Below are 22,193 nucleotides of genomic sequence, written 5' to 3' on the forward strand. Positions count from 1 at the left end.
AGAACGATGGAGGAGAGGGAAAGATGGCATGAGACATGAAAGGAGGATAGAAAGATGGAGGAGAGGGAAAGATGGCATGAGACATGAAAGGAGGATAGAACGATGGAGGAGAGGGAAAGATGGCATGAGACATGAAAGGATAGAAAGATGGAGGAGAGGGAAAGATGGCATGAGACATGAAAGGAGGATAGAAAGATGGAGGAGAGGGAAAGATGGCATGAATGAAAGGAGGATAGAAAGATGTAGGAGAGGGAAAGATGTCATGAGACATGAAAGGAGGATAGAAAGATGGAGGAGGGGGAAAGACGGCATGAGACAAAGGATAGAAAGATGGAGAGGGAAAGATGGCATGAGACATGAAAGGAGGATAGAAAGATGGAGGAGAGGGAAAGATGGCATGAGACATGAAAGGAGGATAGAACGATGGAGGAGAGGGAAAGATGGCATGAGACATGAAAGCAGGATAGAAAGATGGAGGAGAGGGAAAGATGGCATGAGACATGAAAGGAGGATAGAACGATGGAGGAGAGGGAAAGATGGCATGAGACATGAAAGGATAGAAAGATGGAGGAGAGGGAAAGATGGCATGAGACATGAAAGGAGGATAGAAAGATGGAGGAGAGGGAAAGATGGCATGAGACATGAAAGGAGGATAGAACGATGGAGGAGAGGGAAAGATGGCATGAGACATGAAAGGATAGAAAGATGGAGGAGAGGGAAAGATGGCATGAGACATGAAAGGAGGATAGAAAGATGGAGGAGAGGGAAAGATGGCATGAGACATGAAAGGAGGATAGAACGATGGAGGAGAGGGAAAGATGGCATGAGACATGAAAGGATAGAAAGATGGAGGAGAGGGAAAGATGGCATGAGACATGAAAGGAGGATAGAAAGATGGAGAGGGAAAGATGGCATGAGACATGAAAGGAGGATAGAACGATGGAGGAGAGGGAAAGATGGCATGAGACATGAAAGGAGGATAGAACGATGGAGGAGAGGGAAAGATGGCATGAGACATGAAAGGAGGATAGAACGATGGAGGAGAGGGAAAGATGGCATGAGACATGAAAGGAGGATAGAACGATGGAGGAGAGGGAAAGATGGCATGAGACATGAAAGGATAGAAAGATGGAGGAGAGGGAAAGATGGCATGAGACATGAAAGGAGGATAGAAAGATGGAGGAGAGGGAAAGATGGCATGAGACATGAAAGGAGGATAGAACGATGGAGGAGAGGGAAAGATGGCATGAGACATGAAAGGAGGATAGAACGATGGAGGAGAGGGAAAGATGGCATGAGACATGAAAGGATAGAAAGATGGAGGAGAGGGAAAGATGGCATGAGACATGAAAGGAGGATAGAAAGATGGAGGAGAGGGAAAGATGGCATGAGACATGAAAGGAGGATAGAACGATGGAGGAGAGGGAAAGATGGCATGAGACATGAAAGGAGGATAGAAAGATGGAGGAGAGGGAAAGATGGCATGAGACATGAAAGGAGGATAGAAAGATGGAGGAGAGGGAAAGACGGCATGAGACATGAAAGGAGGATAGAAAGATGGAGGAGAGGGAAAGATGGCATGAGACATGAAAGGATAGAAAGATGGAGGAGAGGGAAAGATGGCATGAGACATGAAAGGATAGAAAGATGGAGGAGAGGGAAAGATGGCATGAGTCCTGAAAGGAGGATAGAAAGATGGAGGAGAGGGAAAGATGGCATGAGTCCTGAAAGGAGGATAGAAAGATGGAGGAGAGGGAAAGATGGCATGAGACATGAAAGGAGGATAGAAAGATGGAGGAGAGGGAAAGATGGCATGAGACCTGAAAGGATAGAAAGATGGAGGAGAGGGAAAGATGGCAGGAGTCCTGAAAGGATAGAAAGATGGAGGAGAGGGAAAGATGGCATGAGTCCTGAAAGGATAGAAAGATGGAGGAGAGGGAAAGATGGCATGAGACATGAAAGGATAGAAAGATGGAGGAGAGGGAAAGATGGCATGAGACATGAAAGGAGGATAGAAAGATGGAGGAGAGGGAAAGATGGCATGAGACCTGAAAGGAGGATAGAAAGATGGAGGAGAGGGAAAGATGGCATGAGTCCTGAAAGGAGGATAGAAAGATGGAGGAGAGGGAAAGATGGCATGAGACATGAAAGGATAGAAAGATGGAGGAGAGGGAAAGATGGCATGAGACATGAAAGGAGGATAGAAAGATGGAGGAGAGGGAAAGATGGCATGAGACATGAAAGGATAGAAAGATGGAGAGGGAAAGATGGCATGAGACATGAAAGGAGGATAGAAAGATGGAGGAGAGGGAAAGATGGCATGAGTCCTGAAAGGAGGATAGAAAGATGGAGGAGAGGGAAAGATGGCATGAGACATGAAAGGATAGAAAGATGGAGGAGAGGGAAAGATGGCATGAGACATGAAAGGATAGAAAGATGGAGGAGAGGGAAAGATGGCATGAGACATGAAAGGATAGAAAGATGGAGGAGAGGGAAAGATGGCATGAGACATGAAAGGAGGATAGAAAGATGGAGGAGAGGGAAAGATGGCATGAGACATGAAAGGATAGAACGATGGAGGAGAGGGAAAGATGGCATGAGACATGAAAGGAGGATAGAAAGATGGAGGAGAGGGAAAGATGGCATGAGACATGAAAGGAGGATAGAAAGATGGAGGAGAGGGAAAGATGGCATGAGACATGAAAGGATAGAACGATGGAGGAGAGGGAAAGATGGCATGAGACATGAAAGGAGGATAGAAAGATGGAGGAGAGGGAAAGATGGCATGAGACATGAAAGGAGGATAGAAAGATGGAGGAGAGGGAAAGATGGCATGAGACATGAAAGGAGGATAGAAAGATGGAGGAGAGGGAAAGATGGCATGAGACATGAAAGGATAGAAAGATGGAGGAGAGGGAAAGATGGCATGAGACATGAAAGGATAGAAAGATGGAGGAGAGGGAAAGATGGCATGAGACATGAAAGGAGGATAGAAAGATGGAGGAGAGGGAAAGATGGCATGAGACCTGAAAGGATAGAAAGATGGAGGAGAGGGAAAGATGGAGGAGAGGGAAAGATGGAGGAGAGGGAAAGATGGAGGAGAGGGAAAGATGGCATGAGACATGAAAGGATAGAAAGATGGAGGAGAGGGAAAGATGGCATGAGACATGAAAGGATAGAAAGATGGAGGAGAGGGAAAGATGGCATGAGACATGAAAGGAGGATAGAAAGATGGAGGAGAGGGAAAGATGGCATGAGACCTGAAAGGATAGAAAGATGGAGGAGAGGGAAAGATGGAGGAGAGGAAAGATGGAGGAGAGGGAAAGATGGAGGAGAGGGAAAGATGGAGGAGAGGGAAAGATGGCGTGAGTCCTGAAAGGAGGATAGAAAGATGGAGGAGAGGGAAAGATGGCATGAGACATGAAAGGATAGAAAGATGGAGGAGAGGGAAAGATGGCATGAGACATGAAAGGAGGATAGAAAGATGGAGGAGAGGGAAAGATGGCATGAGACATGAAAGGAGGATAGAAAGATGGAGGAGAGGGAAAGATGGCATGAGACATGAAAGGAGGATAGAAAGATGGAGGAGAGGGAAAGATGGCATGAGACATGAAAGGAGGATAGAAAGATGGAGGAGAGGGAAAGATGGCATGAGACATGAAAGGAGGATAGAAAGATGGAGGAGAGGGAAAGATGGCATGAGACATGAAAGGAGGATAGAAAGATGGAGGAGAGGGAAAGATGGCATGAGACATGAAAGGAGGATAGAAAGATGGAGGAGAGGGAAAGATGGCATGAGACATGAAAGGAGGATAGAAAGATGGAGGAGAGGGAAAGATGGCATGAGACATGAAAGGAGGATAGAACGATGGAGGAGAGGGAAAGATGGCATGAGACATGAAAGGAGGATAGAAAGATGGAGGAGAGGGAAAGATGGCATGAGACCTGAAAGGATAGAAAGATGGAGGAGAGGGAAAGATGGAGGAGAGGGAAAGATGGAGGAGAGGGAAAGATGGAGGAGAGGGAAAGATGGAGGAGAGGGAAAGATGGCATGAGACATGAAAGGATAGAAAGATGGAGGAGAGGGAAAGATGGCATGAGACATGAAAGGATAGAAAGATGGAGGAGAGGGAAAGATGGCATGAGACATGAAAGGAGGATAGAAAGATGGAGGAGAGGGAAAGATGGCATGAGACCTGAAAGGATAGAAAGATGGAGGAGAGGGAAAGATGGAGGAGAGGGAAAGATGGAGGAGAGGGAAAGATGGCGTGAGTCCTGAAAGGAGGATAGAAAGATGGAGGAGAGGGAAAGATGGCATGAGACATGAAAGGATAGAAAGATGGAGGAGAGGGAAAGATGGCATGAGACATGAAAGGAGGATAGAAAGATGGAGGAGAGGGAAAGATGGCATGAGACATGAAAGGAGGATAGAAAGATGGAGGAGAGGGAAAGATGGCATGAGACATGAAAGGAGGATAGAAAGATGGAGGAGAGGGAAAGATGGCATGAGACCTGAAAGGAGGATAGAAAGATGGAGGAGAGGGAAAGATGGCATGAGTCCTGAAAGGAGGATAGAAAGATGGAGGAGAGGGAAAGATGGCATGAGACATGAAAGGATAGAAAGATGGAGGAGAGGGAAAGATGGCATGAGACATGAAAGGAGGATAGAAAGATGGAGGAGAGGGAAAGATGGCATGAGACATGAAAGGATAGAAAGATGGAGAGGGAAAGATGGCATGAGACATGAAAGGAGGATAGAAAGATGGAGGAGAGGGAAAGATGTCATGAGTCCTGAAAGGAGGATAGAAAGATGGAGGAGAGGGAAAGATGGCATGAGACATGAAAGGATAGAAAGATGGAGGAGAGGGAAAGATGGCATGAGACATGAACGGATAGAAAGATGGAGGAGAGGGAAAGATGGCATGAGACATGAAAGGATAGAAAGATGGAGGAGAGGGAAAGATGGCATGAGACATGAAAGGAGGATAGAAAGATGGAGGAGAGGGAAAGATGGCATGAGACATGAAAGGAGGATAGAAAGATGGAGGAGAGGGAAAGATGGCATGAGACATGAAAGGATAGAACGATGGAGGAGAGGGAAAGATGGCATGAGACATGAAAGGAGGATAGAAAGATGGAGGAGAGGGAAAGATGGCATGAGACATGAAAGGAGGATAGAAAGATGGAGGAGAGGGAAAGATGGCATGAGACATGAAAGGATAGAACGATGGAGGAGAGGGAAAGATGGCATGAGACATGAAAGGAGGATAGAAAGATGGAGGAGAGGGAAAGATGGCATGAGACATGAAAGGAGGATAGAAAGATGGAGAGGGAAAGATGGCATGAGACATGAAAGGAGGATAGAAAGATGGAGGAGAGGGAAAGATGGCATGAGACATGAAAGGATAGAAAGATGGAGGAGAGGGAAAGATGGCATGAGACATGAAAGGATAGAAAGATGGAGGAGAGGGAAAGATGGCATGAGACATGAAAGGAGGATAGAAAGATGGAGGAGAGGGAAAGATGGCATGAGACCTGAAAGGATAGAAAGATGGAGGAGAGGGAAAGATGGAGGAGAGGGAAAGATGGAGGAGAGGGAAAGATGGCATGAGACATGAAAGGATAGAAAGATGGAGGAGAGGGAAAGATGGCATGAGACATGAAAGGATAGAAAGATGGAGGAGAGGGAAAGATGGCATGAGACATGAAAGGATAGAAAGATGGAGGAGAGGGAAAGATGGCATGAGACATGAAAGGAGGATAGAAAGATGGAGGAGAGGGAAAGATGGCATGAGACCTGAAAGGATAGAAAGATGGAGGAGAGGGAAAGATGGAGGAGAGGAAAGATGGAGGAGAGGGAAAGATGGAGGAGAGGGAAAGATGGAGGAGAGGGAAAGATGGCGTGAGTCCTGAAAGGAGGATAGAAAGATGGAGGAGAGGGAAAGATGGCATGAGACATGAAAGGATAGAAAGATGGAGGAGAGGGAAAGATGGCATGAGACATGAAAGGAGGATAGAAAGATGGAGGAGAGGGAAAGATGGCATGAGACATGAAAGGAGGATAGAAAGATGGAGGAGAGGGAAAGATGGCATGAGACATGAAAGGAGGATAGAAAGATGGAGGAGAGGGAAAGATGGCATGAGACATGAAAGGAGGATAGAAAGATGGAGGAGAGGGAAAGATGGCATGAGACATGAAAGGAGGATAGAAAGATGGAGGAGAGGGAAAGATGGCATGAGACATGAAAGGAGGATAGAAAGATGGAGGAGAGGGAAAGATGGCATGAGACATGAAAGGAGGATAGAAAGATGGAGGAGAGGGAAAGATGGCATGAGACATGAAAGGAGGATAGAAAGATGGAGGAGAGGGAAAGATGGCATGAGACATGAAAGGAGGATAGAACGATGGAGGAGAGGGAAAGATGGCATGAGACATGAAAGGAGGATAGAAAGATGGAGAGGGAAAGATGGCATGAGACCTGAAAGGATAGAAAGATGGAGGAGAGGGAAAGATGGAGGAGAGGGAAAGATGGAGGAGAGGGAAAGATGGAGGAGAGGGAAAGATGGAGGAGAGGGAAAGATGGCATGAGACATGAAAGGATAGAAAGATGGAGGAGAGGGAAAGATGGCATGAGACATGAAAGGATAGAAAGATGGAGGAGAGGGAAAGATGGCATGAGATATGAAAGGAGGATAGAAAGATGGAGGAGAGGGAAAGATGGCATGAGACCTGAAAGGATAGAAAGATGGAGGAGAGGGAAAGATGGAGGAGAGGGAAAGATGGAGGAGAGGGAAAGATGGAGGAGAGGGAAAGATGGAGGAGAGGGAAAGATGGCGTGAGTCCTGAAAGGAGGATAGAAAGATGGAGGAGAGGGAAAGATGGCATGAGACATGAAAGGATAGAAAGATGGAGGAGAGGGAAAGATGGCATGAGACATGAAAGGAGGATAGAAAGATGGAGGAGAGGGAAAGATGGCATGAGACATGAAAGGAGGATAGAAAGATGGAGGAGAGGGAAAGATGGCATGAGACATGAAAGGAGGATAGAAAGATGGAGGAGAGGGAAAGATGGCATGAGACATGAAAGGAGGATAGAAAGATGGAGGAGAGGGAAAGATGGCATGAGACATGAAAGGAGGATAGAAAGATGGAGGAGAGGGAAAGATGGCATGAGACATGAAAGGAGGATAGAAAGATGGAGGAGAGGGAAAGATGGCATGAGACATGAAAGGAGGATAGAAAGATGGAGGAGAGGGAAAGATGGCATGAGACATGAAAGGAGGATAGAAAGATGGAGGAGAGGGAAAGATGGCATGAGACATGAAAGGAGGATAGAACGATGGAGGAGAGGGAAAGATGGCATGAGACATGAAAGGAGGATAGAAAGATGGAGGAGAGGGAAAGATGGCATGAGACCTGAAAGGATAGAAAGATGGAGGAGAGGGAAAGATGGAGGAGAGGGAAAGATGGAGGAGAGGGAAAGATGGAGGAGAGGGAAAGATGGAGGAGAGGGAAAGATGGAGGAGAGGGAAAGATGGCATGAGACATGAAAGGATAGAAAGATGGAGGAGAGGGAAAGATGGCATGAGACATGAAAGGATAGGAAGATGGAGGAGAGGGAAAGATGGCATGAGACATGAAAGGAGGATAGAAAGATGGAGGAGAGGGAAAGATGGCATGAGACCTGAAAGGATAGAAAGATGGAGGAGAGGGAAAGATGGAGGAGAGGGAAAGATGGAGGAGAGGGAAAGATGGAGGAGAGGGAAAGATGGAGGAGAGGGAAAGATGGAGGAGAGGGAAAGATGGAGGAGAGGGAAAGATGGAGGAGAGGGAAAGATGGCGTGAGTCCTGAAAGGAGGATAGAAAGATGGAGGAGAGGGAAAGATGGCGTGAGTCCTGAAAGGAGGATAGAAAGATGGAGGAGAGGGAAAGATGGCATGAGACATGAAAGGAGGATAGAACGATGGAGGAGAGGGAAAGATGGCATGAGACATGAAAGGAGGATAGAAAGATGGAGGAGAGGGAAAGATGGCATGAGACCTGAAAGGATAGAAAGATGGAGGAGAGGGAAAGATGGAGGAGAGGGAAAGATGGAGGAGATGGAAAGATGGAGGAGAGGGAAAGATGGCATGAGACATGAAAGGATAGAAAGATGGAGGAGAGGGAAAGATGGCATGAGACATGAAAGGATAGAAAGATGGAGGAGAGGGAAAGATGGCATGAGACATGAAAGGATAGAAAGATGGAGGAGAGGGAAAGATGGCGTGAGTCCTGAAAGGAGGATAGAAAGATGGAGGAGAGGGAAAGATGGCATGAGACATGAAAGGATAGAAAGATGGAGGAGAGGGAAAGATGGCATGAGACATGAAAGGAGGATAGAAAGATGGAGGAGAGGGAAAGATGGCATGAGACATGAAAGGAGGATAGAAAGATGGAGGAGAGGGAAAGATGGCATGAGACATGAAAGGAGGATAGAAAGATGGAGGAGAGGGAAAGATGGCATGAGACATGAAAGGAGGATAGAAAGATGGAGGAGAGGGAAAGATGGCATGAGACATGAAAGGAGGATAGAAAGATGGAGGAGAGGGAAAGATGGCATGAGACATGAAAGGAGGATAGAAAGATGGAGGAGAGGGAAAGATGGCATGAGACATGAGAGGAGGATAGAAAGATGGAGGAGAGGGAAAGATGGCATGAGACATGAAAGGAGGATAGAAAGATGGAGGAGAGGGAAAGATGGCATGAGACATGAAAGGAGGATAGAAAGATGGAGGAGAGGGAAAGATGGCATGAGACATGAAAGGAGGATAGAAAGATGGAGGAGAGGGAAAGATGGCATGAGACATGAAAGGAGGATAGAACGATGGAGGAGAGGGAAAGATGGCATGAGACATGAAAGGAGGATAGAAAGATGGAGGAGAGGGAAAGATGGCATGAGACCTGAAAGGAGGATAGAAAGATGGAGGAGAGGGAAAGATGGCATGAGACATGAAAGGAGGATAGAAAGATGGAGGAGAGGGAAAGATGGCATGAGACATGAAAGGAGGATAGAAAGATGGAGGAGAGGGAAAGATGGCATGAGACATGAAAGGAGGATAGAAAGATGGAGGAGAGGGAAAGATGGCATGAGACATGAAAGGAGGATAGAAAGATGGAGGAGAGGGAAAGGAAAGATGGCATGAGACATGAAAGGAGGATAGAAAGATGGAGGAGAGGGAAAGATGGCATGAGACATGAAAGGAGGATAGAAAGATGGAGGAGAGGGAAAGATGGCATGAGACCTGAAAGGATAGAAAGATGGAGGAGAGGGAAAGATGGAGGAGAGGGAAAGATGGAGGAGAGGGAAAGATGGAGGAGAGGGAAAGATGGCATGAGACATGAAAGGATAGAAAGATGGAGGAGAGGGAAAGATGGCATGAGACATGAAAGGATAGAAAGATGGAGGAGAGGGAAAGATGGCATGAGACATGAAAGGACAGAAGGAAGACAATAAGGAAATATGGATGAAAAGAAATCAAGGTGGATTGGAGGAAAAAGATTGAATGAAGGAACAAAAGCAATTAGAAGGGACATGGAAAAAAAAATTAAAACCGGGAAGAGAAGAAAAGGGAAGTGTGAAGGATATATGGAAAGAAAAGCAAGAACGAAGAGAAGAAAATAAAAGTACACAGGCACAAACGAACAAAATAGCACAAAATACAGAAGAAAATCAAGACTATTAGTGATGCATTGTAACTGCAGCCTGGCCCAGCTGAGTTTACAGACATAGTCAAGTCATTATTCAGGTGTAGGATTAACTCGTTCCAAAAGGAGCCCTGGTCTCATTTAAGGCTGTGAGAAGGATGCTGCCTCCGAGAGCCAAGTCGAAGCTCTCCTTAGGTGCAACTGGTGATTACTTCAATGTCTAAAAAGCAAAAGGATTCAGGACTCTTTACACACACAGGGATCATTGCGCTCCAAGAACAAGTTTCAGGAGTTATTGGAATTAGAACCGTCACAGAGCAATAGAGGTTTGAACCCCAGATCAGCACTTGGATAATCCACATGGGGGGGGGCTGGAGGGGAGTGAAGCGCCGTATAGTATTGCAGGCCTACACACAGCCAATGGCTCGAGCCCAGATCATCTTCTCATGTAGCACCTCACCTGGGTTGCAGTCTGTGAGCAGCGAGCAGATGGACAGCAGCACCTTGGAGATGGTCAGGGCCGGGCTCCAGTTGTCCTTCAGGATGTCCAGGCATATCACCCCCTGGCTGTTGATGTTACAGTGATAGATCCTCGTCCGAAACGTGACCTGCGCATGAAAAACACTTAGACATGTCACTGAAAATAGGGTGCTCAAGAAATCCTGGAATGTGCTGTTTTATAGCAGATATTAAAATTCAGGCATTCCCAAACAGAACATTTTCTGACACATTTGACACAAAGACCAAAAAGGTGTCTGGCGTCACAATGTCTTTACCCAGTAAGGCTGTTGCCATGAACATTAGCTTGTGTCGAATCTAGATAGAAATGTGACTGTTAGCATGTACCGCACCGAGATGGAATCCCACAATTACAAGGACAGCAATGCCAACTAACCAACCAACTAACAATTCCATCCCTCTGCATACACCTCTCAAACTCTAACCAAACACAACCACAAGCCTAAAATGCAGCAATCCGCACAAACTTCACAACAATGCAACAACAAAACAAACCACACATAGACTTGCACAACAGCACACAACGACGACGGACCATAAAACACCCCAAGCCCAGCCAACGGACCCACCGGGCTGAGGCTGCCAACAGCACATCACTGCTCTCTTGCACTTTTCCAGCTTATTCCCACTAACCCACGCCCTCTCGTCCCCTTTTTCAGAGCCGCCAGGGGACCACTTCGGTGGTGATAGTGCGCGGTACAAGTGTCCTTTAACATTAACATGTCTGTGGCACATTTGGGGTTCTCTACAGCTTTGAGTGTGGTTTTGTGAATCGACTACAATGTAGGGAAATAAGTAGCGTCTCATGTGCCTTCTAAGTACACCCACTGTTCCCTGGTTAACATTACCTGTAGCGCCAAAGGTAACGACTAATTGGTGCATTGCGCGCGCGCCCACCCGGTGGCGACAGTTCATGGTCTAGGGCGGAAAGAAAAGGGTGGGGTGGGGATGGAGTAGGAAAGACTTACAATTGGAACAATACGAGGGGGTTGGAGGAGAGGCGACTACTGATCGAAATGAGGGAAAGTAGAACATCTCTTCGTACCAAGCATTTTTCAGAGTTTGCAGTTTCTAGTACAGTTTGAGGACATTATTATAAATAGACTGAGCATGGTTGCGTGATTGGCACCATGCATCATTTTGGACTGTCTCTAATCTTTAATGCCTCTGACCCCCTCTGACTTTAAGCCCTCCTACACTGAGTGGTTGCAGGCAGAAGACAGCACTCTACTGTGACGGAGTCTGGGGTGTCGATTGAAAGGGGTGCAACAGGCAAGAGCCAGTCACATTTTAAAGCTGGGAGAGCACATTATTTACGGTTCAACAACCATTAACGTGATAGAATCAGCAAACGTTCATTGGCAGAGGACAAAATCCTGCTGAGGATTTATCAATATACCCACTATGATGAAGCCAAAGTCTTAACTTGAGGGCCAACGCCTCCAATGATAAGTATCGCCTTGTGAAACTAAATATCCTCTGAATTGGTGTGAAAGATGACAAAGGAAGGTGTAATAGCTATTCAGCCTCCTGGGCTCAGAGGGTTTAGAATATAATAATATGCATCTTTTTTAGCCCTAAGCGAATCCCTTCTTTGCGATCAAAATCCTGTTCTTTCAGTAATATTCAAAATGGAGTCGTATTTGTCAGTCATTGAGTAGAAACAAAATAGAAATGTGTTCATGGCTTCCTCTGTCAGTCAGTCATTACAAGAAAAGGCTGGGTCTGTGGAGAGGGCATGTCTTAGTCACCTGGCCTTCACCGATAATCCTAGGTTAAATAACAATAAGGACAGGTCCTACTATTCTGCGAAGTAGGTTAGGCTGTTCCAATATGGCCCTATTCTCTTCTCTAAATGCTATGTAAACACCGAGCACCCGCAGAGGTTAGTTACACATTGGGCCTCATTACAAGGAAGGCGTTAGAGGGTTAATGGCGCCAGTAGAGCTGCCGGCGGCGTTAACCCTCTACCGCTTCATTACGAGGTCTGCTCGCGGGTCCCGCAAAGGACGTCTGGTAAAACCAGGCGTCCTTAGCGGGACCCGCTAGCAACCAGAATGCCAACAATGGGCCCGTCATTAACGGGCCCGTTGTTAGCATCCTCCCCATTCCCATTGAGCCCTCTGGGGGCTCAAATGGGAATGGGGATGTACCAGGTCCGGGTCCTGGGAAAGGGAATTACCGGGCCCTCCAAGGTCGGAATGGCCCGGTAATTCCTTATTCCCAGAACCCAGACCCGGTATGGGGGTAGCCATGCCGCTAAAAGCAACATGGCTACCTCCATACTCATAATGAGGCCCATTGTGTCATAGTGTTCAGCTCTTCCACTTTGTTAAAACGCACGAAATATATCTTTTTAAGGTTGTGCAAATAGGGTGAATATTGCTGGAACAGAGGGAAAGTGGATTCTGTATTTAAGGCCTCAAACATAAGTCACTGTCCGTGGACTGGCAAACAGAGTTTGTCATTAAAGCCATAAGTAAAGTGGAAATTCACAATATAACAATAACATCTGTTGAATATAGGGGTGTCACGGTATTAGTTTTATGACGGTACGATAACCTTCTTGCCAAATGACGGTATATCATGGTTATCGCGGTATAGCAGGTGGAGTTAAATAATCTTAACAAATATTTTCTAAAAGGTCATACATTGACAGATTTAGCATCACAAACAAAACCAGGCACCCAGGGCCAGAATTGGGCTTTTCAACATACTTTCCACTGAAATGCCTTGCTTCCACCAAACACAAACACACGTGTGGAGAGGAGGAGGGGGGGAGCCCTGCTGCAACTGGCAAAGCAAACTGAATAGATTTTCTTAAGTGGTCATTTAGGCTTTATGCTCCCCCACTGGCTACTGGTGAAGATGAACATGTTGCCATCTTGATAACCTGCATGCCACCGATCAATGGAGGCTGATGGTAGTATACGCTTGTGCGCATATACACACACACACACACAGAGGCACTCTCTTTACGTTACAGCCTTTAGTTTACTTGCGGGCCAAAAGGTGTTCAGTAATCATGGACATGTTACCCTTTGGTATGGCAGCAGCGAATACCCACAGAGATGAGTGAATTTCGCAGTATGACTTATTATATGTAAATTCAATGATAGAACCAGGGAAATCCCCCATTGCCATATGTTTAGAGAACATTATCCATTATAAATATATAAACCCCAAAGCCGCCAACCCAAAGTAAACCCTTTTCCTTCTTGGCACTGTATCTATTCTTCCTATTGCTAACATATTGATTTTGTGTCAGGCACGTGTGGTTTATGGAATGGCATTAAAAACTGCTCCAACTGAAACTACTTGGCAGACGGCACATCCAACAGTGCAAGACCAAGACTGCGCAGCACTTGCTTACTGCAGCCTTTCCAAATCAGATTGAAAAGCACGGTATGAACGGTATAAACAATGTGACAGTTATTATTGTTCAATTAAGTGGTTCACGGTATCTTTAACGGTATACCGTTATACCGTTACATCCCTAGTTGAATATGCAATTTGTTCTGCCTTCTGGGGATTAGGGCATTATTATGTATGTAGTCTGAACATCTTTGAAGTGTTATCTCTTGCAAATGAACAACAAATGACCTATGCTGATGCAAGCTCAGTTTTTGTATAAAAAAAGAAGCTGTTTACTATTCAGGCACTTCACTTCTCCACTCTTCATGAAATACTGGTCGTGGATGAACCTGAAGTCTGCTCGAATGTATGATATGCGCAAAATAAATCTTACCTTGTAATTTTGGAAACTCTGTCTCAGATACTCTACTTTGTTTGAATTATATCGCTTAGAAGTCTCAGAGAAATGAGGGGAAAGGTTGACAGCGCAATGGGTTAATGGCCCCAATCACACCAGGTTTTACAACTGTCATCCAAATGCCCCAAAATTTGGAGAACCCTCTGATCTGAAGACTCACTGCCACCACTTCAAACCCTTTCGACCGCTACCCACGGCCTATTAAGGCAAAGACCCGGTGAAACCAGCTCTACGTGACAAGTCACACAAACCATGAAGAATCCTAACCCACGACTACATACTCAACCCGAGGGGATGAAGTAATGAGGCTCACGCCTCAGTATCCAATATTCACTGCTGATGGATAAAATCTATCAGCAAGAAGCCGCCCAAAATTTTGAGGATGGATCCGCCCCCTGCTCCAAGTACAGAGTAGCGATGACCGAGAACAGCAAGGATTCGGGGAAAATAGAACGTTTGTTGAGTCCTTGTGTGCAGCAGCTCTCTGCCAATAGCATTTCAGATATTTTGCTGTCGCGATTTCTACTACTGCGCTGAGCAGTCGCTCTAGAGCCGTCCATGCTGCAATATGCCATTTCCCTGGCGGCCCTCATGCTTGGACTATCATGTCACGTGGCACTTTGATCAAACTACTACTCTCCTAAGTGGGTTCTATTGCGGCACTCCATCTCATGCAGTCGGGTCTCTGAGCAAAGTGTTTCAAATGCCCTTGAAACGCAGCACCTGTATGCTTTCTTAACATTTACTATTTTCAACCCTCACCATGCTCAGAACTGCTAATGCCAACTGGACTAAATCCCATTTATTTAAAGCATAGCCCTCAACCTTTTGTGGCCCCAGGGCAGGTAAAAAGAGCAGATTTTTTGTTTTTGGGTGGGTGAAAGCCCATTGACTTATATGAGCCTGTCGGGGCTTGGTGGGCGAGAGATCTGCTTACATGGCAGGTGACACCTGCTAAAAGCGTGCGAGTTCAGAGGTATGCTGGTGCAGAAAAAGGATCTATGTGATCACTGCGATCCCCATAATTCTGACGGACGAAAACGCCTCATTTTGTAACCCCCTTTACAGCACATTTATATGTGGGGAGATACCCCCCGCATCCCATCCATATTACTATAATATCACATAACCCCCTAACTAATATATATTGTGCTGTAAGGGGTCGGTTAAAAAGAAAAAGTCTGAATTTCAGCCCTCGGAATTATGAGGGTGACATTAATCTAAAACAAGACTCATTGAGGTATAATAACAGTGAAAATTATAAAACGCTACAAAAACGCCCAACAGGACCAATGATACAGGAAAGACGAGATGGAATAAGGGGTCTACAACACTACTGTGACAAGATATAGATCTAGAAACAAACCAACAACAGTGACTGCACATTCATCCAGAGAAAATGGAGTATGAGGCTTAGTGTCTGTGTCCAAAAAACCCACTGAAATTAAATGTGACAGCCAGATAAAGACAGAGGGCTTGGGCTGTCCTGGAGAGTAAGGAAATGACTATATCGCTGCATCCCGCGCGTCTCCCTGAGCGCGCATTCAAAAGCGTACAGGGATACATTGCAACCAGGTTACAGAACTACACTGAACAGCAATCCGGCAAAACCATCTTTTCCAAAGAGCAGCTCCAGCTTGTTCCTGCCCAATTCCACCCCTACCTACACCCCCACGCAGCTATCTTCAAACCCCAAAATGTAGGCCAGAAAAAATCAGACTGACCTAAATTACAGGCGGGGTAACATCCAGAGAAAGCCCACATGGTTTGCATTCAGAATGAGGCGCGCGCCCACTGCACGTACCTCTGTGCTGGTCATGGTTGATCCTCTCTGCTGGCCTTGGGGGAGGCGGTCAACGATTCGCCCTGCATTTGGACGTCACTATTCTGTAGCTGTGCTTCTGTCCGCGTCAGACAGTAAGTCTACTCCTGACTCTTCCTCCACCTGTTTTCTGATTATGAGAGCACCAACATCTAGACCTCCCGCCTACTCTTACATTGCTTTAGAAATGATGAAGAGGTCTTACATTCTTATGAACTGGTGCGAGGCCAGATGCTGAGCTGCAGATGTTCCACATCCACAGGGGGTGCGTTTCTCCTCAGCTAGGACTCCGAGGACCTCAGTGGAGAGCCCCCAAAGTGAGCAGCGGCACCCCCCTAGAATGGGAACCAGCAGCACAGAACTATAGACCAGTGTGATCTGGTGCATCTGTCCTGGCTCTGCTTTTTAAACTTTTCCCAGTCAAAAAGTTGGTCTTTTGGATGGAGTGATTTGATTCACCGCAAAAACATCTGGAGAGGCAACGGTTGCAGACCCATGTCTCGAGTAAGTACACACACCGTAAGGTCAGGAGCCCAAGGGGGTGCACGCCTCACCTGTGCCCTGGCATTGTGAACTAGTGATGGGATGCCATTCCTTCTCGAGTGCAGTGCCCTGCGCCAGTCCTCACTTACATTCTCTCCCTCTCGTACAATGTCCCCAGCCCGAATGGGGAAATGGTCCCATAGCTTTCAGGCATTTTACTATGAGGGTGAGAATTTTAACATATGAAATGAGCACCAGACCCAGTGTGCATTTCATGATCAGAAGGAATGCGTGCCTGAATTACTGTCACAGACATATCTGTCAAATCGAAGGTCATTGGGCTCCTGAAATGCTATTTGATCTTATGCAAAGCAGCCAGCAGCCAGCATCGCGGCACCCTCACTTGATTCTACACCAATCCCTTCCTTCTTTCCATCGAGAACAAATGCGGGCCATGAGAAATGTACACCAAGGTATTAACATTCCACAAACGCAACAGTCAAAAAGAACTGCGTCATTTCCTGCAGGAAGTGAAACATAGATATAGCTCCAACAGACCTAACACAAACGGGGACAAGACAGGCACTATAAAGTTACAGTGCATACTTTATCTGGCCGAACATCCGCACTTTGAGTTCCAGAAAGAGAATTACTCATAAAGTTCAATGAGTAAACTCCAAAAGTCTTCCTATTCTGTTAATCAATTACGATCCCTCTAGATCGGGCGTTATAAGCCGCTCCAATCACAAAGCGCATTGAGGCCATACAAATGGGGAAAGAGCGCTGTATAAATAACGAATACAATACAATAGTGCAATTGTTTTGTAATATGTTACAGAATTTTAAAAATAGGGCAAACTTTGCCCTAGTGCTAATACCGTGCAAGTTTGCACTTGTTGCGGGGCAACGTTTCTGTAATCAGGCCCCCTATGACAACCACAGCTCATCGCTTTCCTTCGGCTCCAAAAGCTTACCGTGCTGTATCTGCACAGCGTGCCCGGAGCTTCTCCGACTGCATCAGCAACAACTGCTGGCCCCTACCCCCCACGACCGCCCAAGGGTGGTGATAGCAGGCACTAACCCAAACGAAACGCTTCGGATAGTTACCAACCCATCTTCCGCTTTAAGAATGGGATTGTTCCAGAGTTCGAGACTTCTGGAAGGATGTGCGGGATAGGCTGGTTGTGATATTGAATTGAACTTTTCCCAGGACACCCATCCAGGTTGCTTTATTTATCGGGAAAGGAAAGGTCTGAGACAGCTAGCAGATATAGACAGTGGATTGGCAGAGCTTTGGGTTATGGCGCCACGATGCCCCAGGGCCACTGTGCGCTTTATAAATTCAAATAAATAAATAAATGGTGGGAAAGCAGATATCCTAAGTCTGGAAGAGCACAAAAAAGCTGCGGGTGGATGACTGGTGCTGTCTAGCTATGGAAAGGTTATGCTTTTAAAACAAGACAGGGAAAACCTATATTTGGAGCCATAGGTGCCTTTTAATGATGTATATGGTTAGTATTAAGATTGTGTTGCGCTGAGACTAGAGATTTGGAAGGGGTCTAGTTGTGGTGTGTGTGTCTTGTCGGTTCGGTGTGTTGTTTTTAGTAAGTACAGCGTTACATTTTTAGGGGTTGTTTGATTGTGCCTGGATCATGCTGCTGCAGTCCAAATTAAGATCGGAGCAAAAAGCCGCTCCTGGGTATCCCACATTAACCAGTGGCCGGAAGCTACCACTAGGGAACACAGAGCTAGTACATAGCGCTACGCAAATCTAAATTAAACATAAGATGCAAACTCATTGTTTTGTCCATTATTTACTACAGTTTAAGCTATAACAGTCATATAGATGCGTTTACTTATAGATTGTCCCAAATACACAGCCACGTAGGTGTGTGTGTATGTGTTTGGCACCAGTTTGCTTGTAAAGCCAAAAGTAGCTCCTGGCAGCTGTTGGTGTCAAACTAACCAGGCTCTTCTAGGCTACCAGCAAGAGGTAAATAGCTCCCAGCTGCCCTCAATTTCGAACCCTGTGCTGTGTTATGACATTGCAATGTACTTGAGATATGTCGGATGGCCCTGTAAAGATGCTTACAGGCACAACGGATTTACTGAACTACAAAACCTATGCAATCAAAAAAAAGAATAACTTCAGAGAGCCAGCCGGCTTTTGCAGTCGATCCTTTCCTTTCTGTATTATCAGACAATAACAGGTAGCCGTGAGTTACAGTCACACATCGGACCAGAAACTCAGTGCTGACATTTTTGATAGAGGCCGAGACTGTATGAAAAATGGCCCAAGTACAGTTTGAAATTCCATTGGCAAGAGGCAGACACATCCATGGGCGACGCAGGCGGATGACCAAGCGGAGAGTCCATTGGCAAGAGGCGGGCACATCCATGGGCGACGCAGGCGGATAACCAAGCGGAGAGTCCATTGGCAAGAGGCGGACACATCCATGGGCGACGCAGGCGGATAACCAAGCGGAGAGTCCATTGGCAAGAGGCGGACACACCCATGGGCGACGCAGGCGGATAACCAAGCGGAGAGTCCATTGGCAAGAGGCGGACACATCCATGGGCGACGCAGGCGGATAACCAAGCGGAGAGTCCATTGGCAAGAGGCGGACACATCCATGGGCGACGCAGGCGGATAACCAAGCGGAGAGTCCATTGGCAAGAGGCGGACACATCCATGGGCGACGCAGGCGGAAAACCAAGCAGAGCGACACAACACAAGGCATTTGGATGCATTTATCGACAAAATGCAACAATAACTCATCAGTCCCATCCGATACTTATGGATGAGGGATGCTCCTATCTCCCCCATGCCCAGAGAACGGTCTTGGGGGGATGAAGACAAACTGTCCACTCCACCTTATGCACCTACTGGATAAACACGACAACTCCACATGACAGCCCCGAGTCTGCCAACCCCAACTAGGAGGAAAGTCTCTCGACCAGTATCTCCAGATGTTCCAACTCAGTATATTTTGTATGCAATCTGATACATCTACTGCTGTCACTGTGGCACTATCTGCTCCTGCCCTACCTCGTAACTTAAGGGTGGGTGGGCAAGAAAAGGCAGAGAGCAGTGCTGCTGCCCTCTGAGGTGCAGAGTCTCAGGTGCGCCAGAGCAAAGATGGGGCACAGTGCTTTGCTCCCCTTCTTAGAGGTCTACGCCCGAGACCCCGCTCATCTGTTGACCTTCGGCGCCAAGCAGCAGCACTCAGTAAGGACATGCCGCTCGGCTCACCTAAACCTTTAACCCTCCCGGGACTGGCCCCTTGGGTCTCCCAACGGCACCACCTGGCTTTTTGCCAGGGTAGGTTGACAGTCTTCCCACTGTGGGTCATCCCAATAATGCTGGATATTGTTCACTTGATTATGTGCATGAAATGTCCCGGGCCTAGCTACCTTACTGAACAAACTAGTCAACCTCTACATAAACGCATAAACCTCCATCATTAAAGCATGAAGCGATGTACTGACGAGCGTCCAGTGGGGGAGCATTTTTCAGAAGATAATCATACCCTTGAATCTCAAGATTGCTGTACTCCGGGGCAATTTCAGGACTGACAAAGCCAGAAAGACCTATGAATTCAAACGCATGCACATTTTCAATACACTGGCAGGGGGCTTCAACAGACATTGTGGTTTCATGCGTCACTATTTCAACTAACAGACTTTCACATTTCCCACCCATCGAGAAACAGGGATCACAACATCCAGACCTGACACTTTACATAATTGTTTTCAAAGCCGTTCACAGACATTCAACTGGCACTGCACCAGCTCCAACATCCTCTCTAAGGCAATTCATTGTTGCCGGACTCACCCCAACCCACCCCCATTTGTCCTCAAAATGCCCCAGCTGAAAAGCTTCCCAGAGACTTGTCAGAGTCCCTACCCATAGTCAAACCAACCCCCACCCTTTCATCTTGATTGTGATGTAACACAATCCCAATACAGTATTTGACACAATGGTACCACACTTGTCTCCACGGGTTACAGGCCTAACACAAACTGGCTGTATACGCCCCCTTTCAGACTTCTAGAGGCACAATCCTGATGTGTTGATGATTGTGCTACCACTTTATTTTATTTATTGGATATGTATTTATTTGATATTTAGAAGGCGTGTATACAACAAGACAGTGTTTCAAAGCACGACAGAACACAAGGGAGGGAGCAAGGGGGCAAATAAACAATGAAATTGCAATGAATCGATAACAACGGACAGAGGTCCTAATAGGCTTTGTGGCATTCGGAGCGTGCAAGTGCAGTGAAAGAAAAAGGAAAACAAAGGGGGAGGTGAGGTTGGGGTAAGTGCTAATAGGGTAGCCAAGGGGGAGGAAGTGCCAGAGGTGCCCCTTGGGGATGCAACAGGTAAGTGCATGGGCAGAGACATCCCAGGCGCAGAGGGAGGTCTACCACCCAGCAGGTTAGTGCAGAGCGGAGGCAAACCACCCAAGAGGTGGATGTGGTGCCAGAGAGCAGTGCTGGAGCGATTGGGCAGAAGGTCAGAACCCTATTGGACTCTTAAGGGATCAGGCCACCAATCTCAGCGACAGAGGGGATGGTTAGCACGGGAGGGGGAGAGGGAAGGATGAGGAGGAGAAGAGAAAGGTCTTGAATTGTTTGCGGAACTTGAGGTGGTCCGGTTCAAGGCAGAGAGAGAGGGATGGAGGGAGTCTGTTCCATAGGAGTGAGCCAGCTGGGGAATGAGATCTGCCCCCAGCTCTTGGCTTGGAGGTGCGTTTGATCAGCAGAGAGCTGGAGCCTGAAGATTGAAGGGATCTGGAAGGAGGGTATTTAGTGAGAGAGTTGCAAGAAGTGTGGTCCCAGGCCCCAGACAGTCTTGTGGATGATGCAGAGGATCTTGAATTTGATCCTTGCAGCCACAGGGAGCCAGTGGCGAGATTTTAGAGCTGGAGGGATACAGTCCCAGGGCTTGAGGCCAGGGATAAGTTGTGCAGCCCTATTCTGGATTAGTTGAAGAGGACGGAGCAAGGTAAGAGGCAGATTGAGGAAGAGGCTCTTACAGTAGTCTAGTCCGGAGAGGACCAGAGCTCTTGAGGCATTGAGATTCTAGGGGAAGGTGAGGAAATTCTAAGGAACTCATGGTGGTAACAGTAAAGACAGGCACAAGTGACCCCAGTTCAAGGGTGTTTATTAAACTGGATATGAAGGATGGACAAATGCCAAATCTAAACCTAATGCTAAGATGGGAGCAAACTACGACCAACCATCAAATGAAAATAAGGCAGTCCTTGAGGTGTCTTGTGAAAAATAAAAAGGGCCTATATTAAGAAACAAACCTACTGCCAATCCTTAAAACTAAATACCAAAAGAGTGTAGGATAAGGTTCACAACAAAGAAAGAAGTGGTCACAAATGATAAGTCAGGATGTGTAGCCGGCGGTCTCCCTTCCCCACGTTTTGAGCATGGGACAAGGTGGGACTTTTGAGCACAGCACACTCTCAACCTTTCCCAGCATGAGACAACAGCTCTGTTCTCAGTTATTAGGAACGTCAATGGTAAAGTCTCCTTTCTCCTAAAAGTCTCTTGCTTTCGAGGACCGGATGGATTCAAAATAATAAAACAAATCAATGTTGGGTGATGACTTTTCACCCCTGGATCCCACTCTTCTGGGCTTACAATCCTCTTGAACGTCAGCCTCCCTCTGTCGGGTTCACTACGGCTTTCCTTGCATTCACAAGTCTTAATGTATTTTTAAACATCCCTCTGTCAGGTTCACCTTTGTCAACACACTGTTCTTTGGGACTTCGCCCCTTTCCATCGGCATCCCTCCGTCAGGTTCACTCTTGCCAATCACACCATTTTTTCTACTTCTCGAATGCTGTGGGATTCACTTCCCTTGGCTTTACAATCTTTTGCCGGTCGAAGACTTTC

The 22,193-nt window shown here is 46.6% G+C and overlaps 1 protein-coding gene across 1 annotated transcript in view; it reads right to left on the reverse strand.

The window, feature by feature from the left end:
- Nucleotides 1–22,193, reverse strand: part of LOC138570183 (ubiquitin-conjugating enzyme E2 E2) — a 1,314,846-nt gene that overhangs the window by 180,338 nt on the left and 1,112,315 nt on the right. The window contains exon 5 of the mRNA XM_069648864.1: nucleotides 10,145–10,292. Coding sequence (XP_069504965.1) covers nucleotides 10,145–10,292 — 148 coding nt within the window. The remainder of the gene's footprint in view (nucleotides 1–10,144; nucleotides 10,293–22,193) is intronic.

The sequence above is a fragment of the Ambystoma mexicanum genome, chromosome 2q (genome assembly GCF_040938575.1).
Source record: "Ambystoma mexicanum isolate Mex_15411 chromosome 2q, UKY_AmexF1_1, whole genome shotgun sequence".
In the NCBI taxonomy this organism is placed as follows: domain Eukaryota; kingdom Metazoa; phylum Chordata; class Amphibia; order Caudata; family Ambystomatidae; genus Ambystoma; species Ambystoma mexicanum.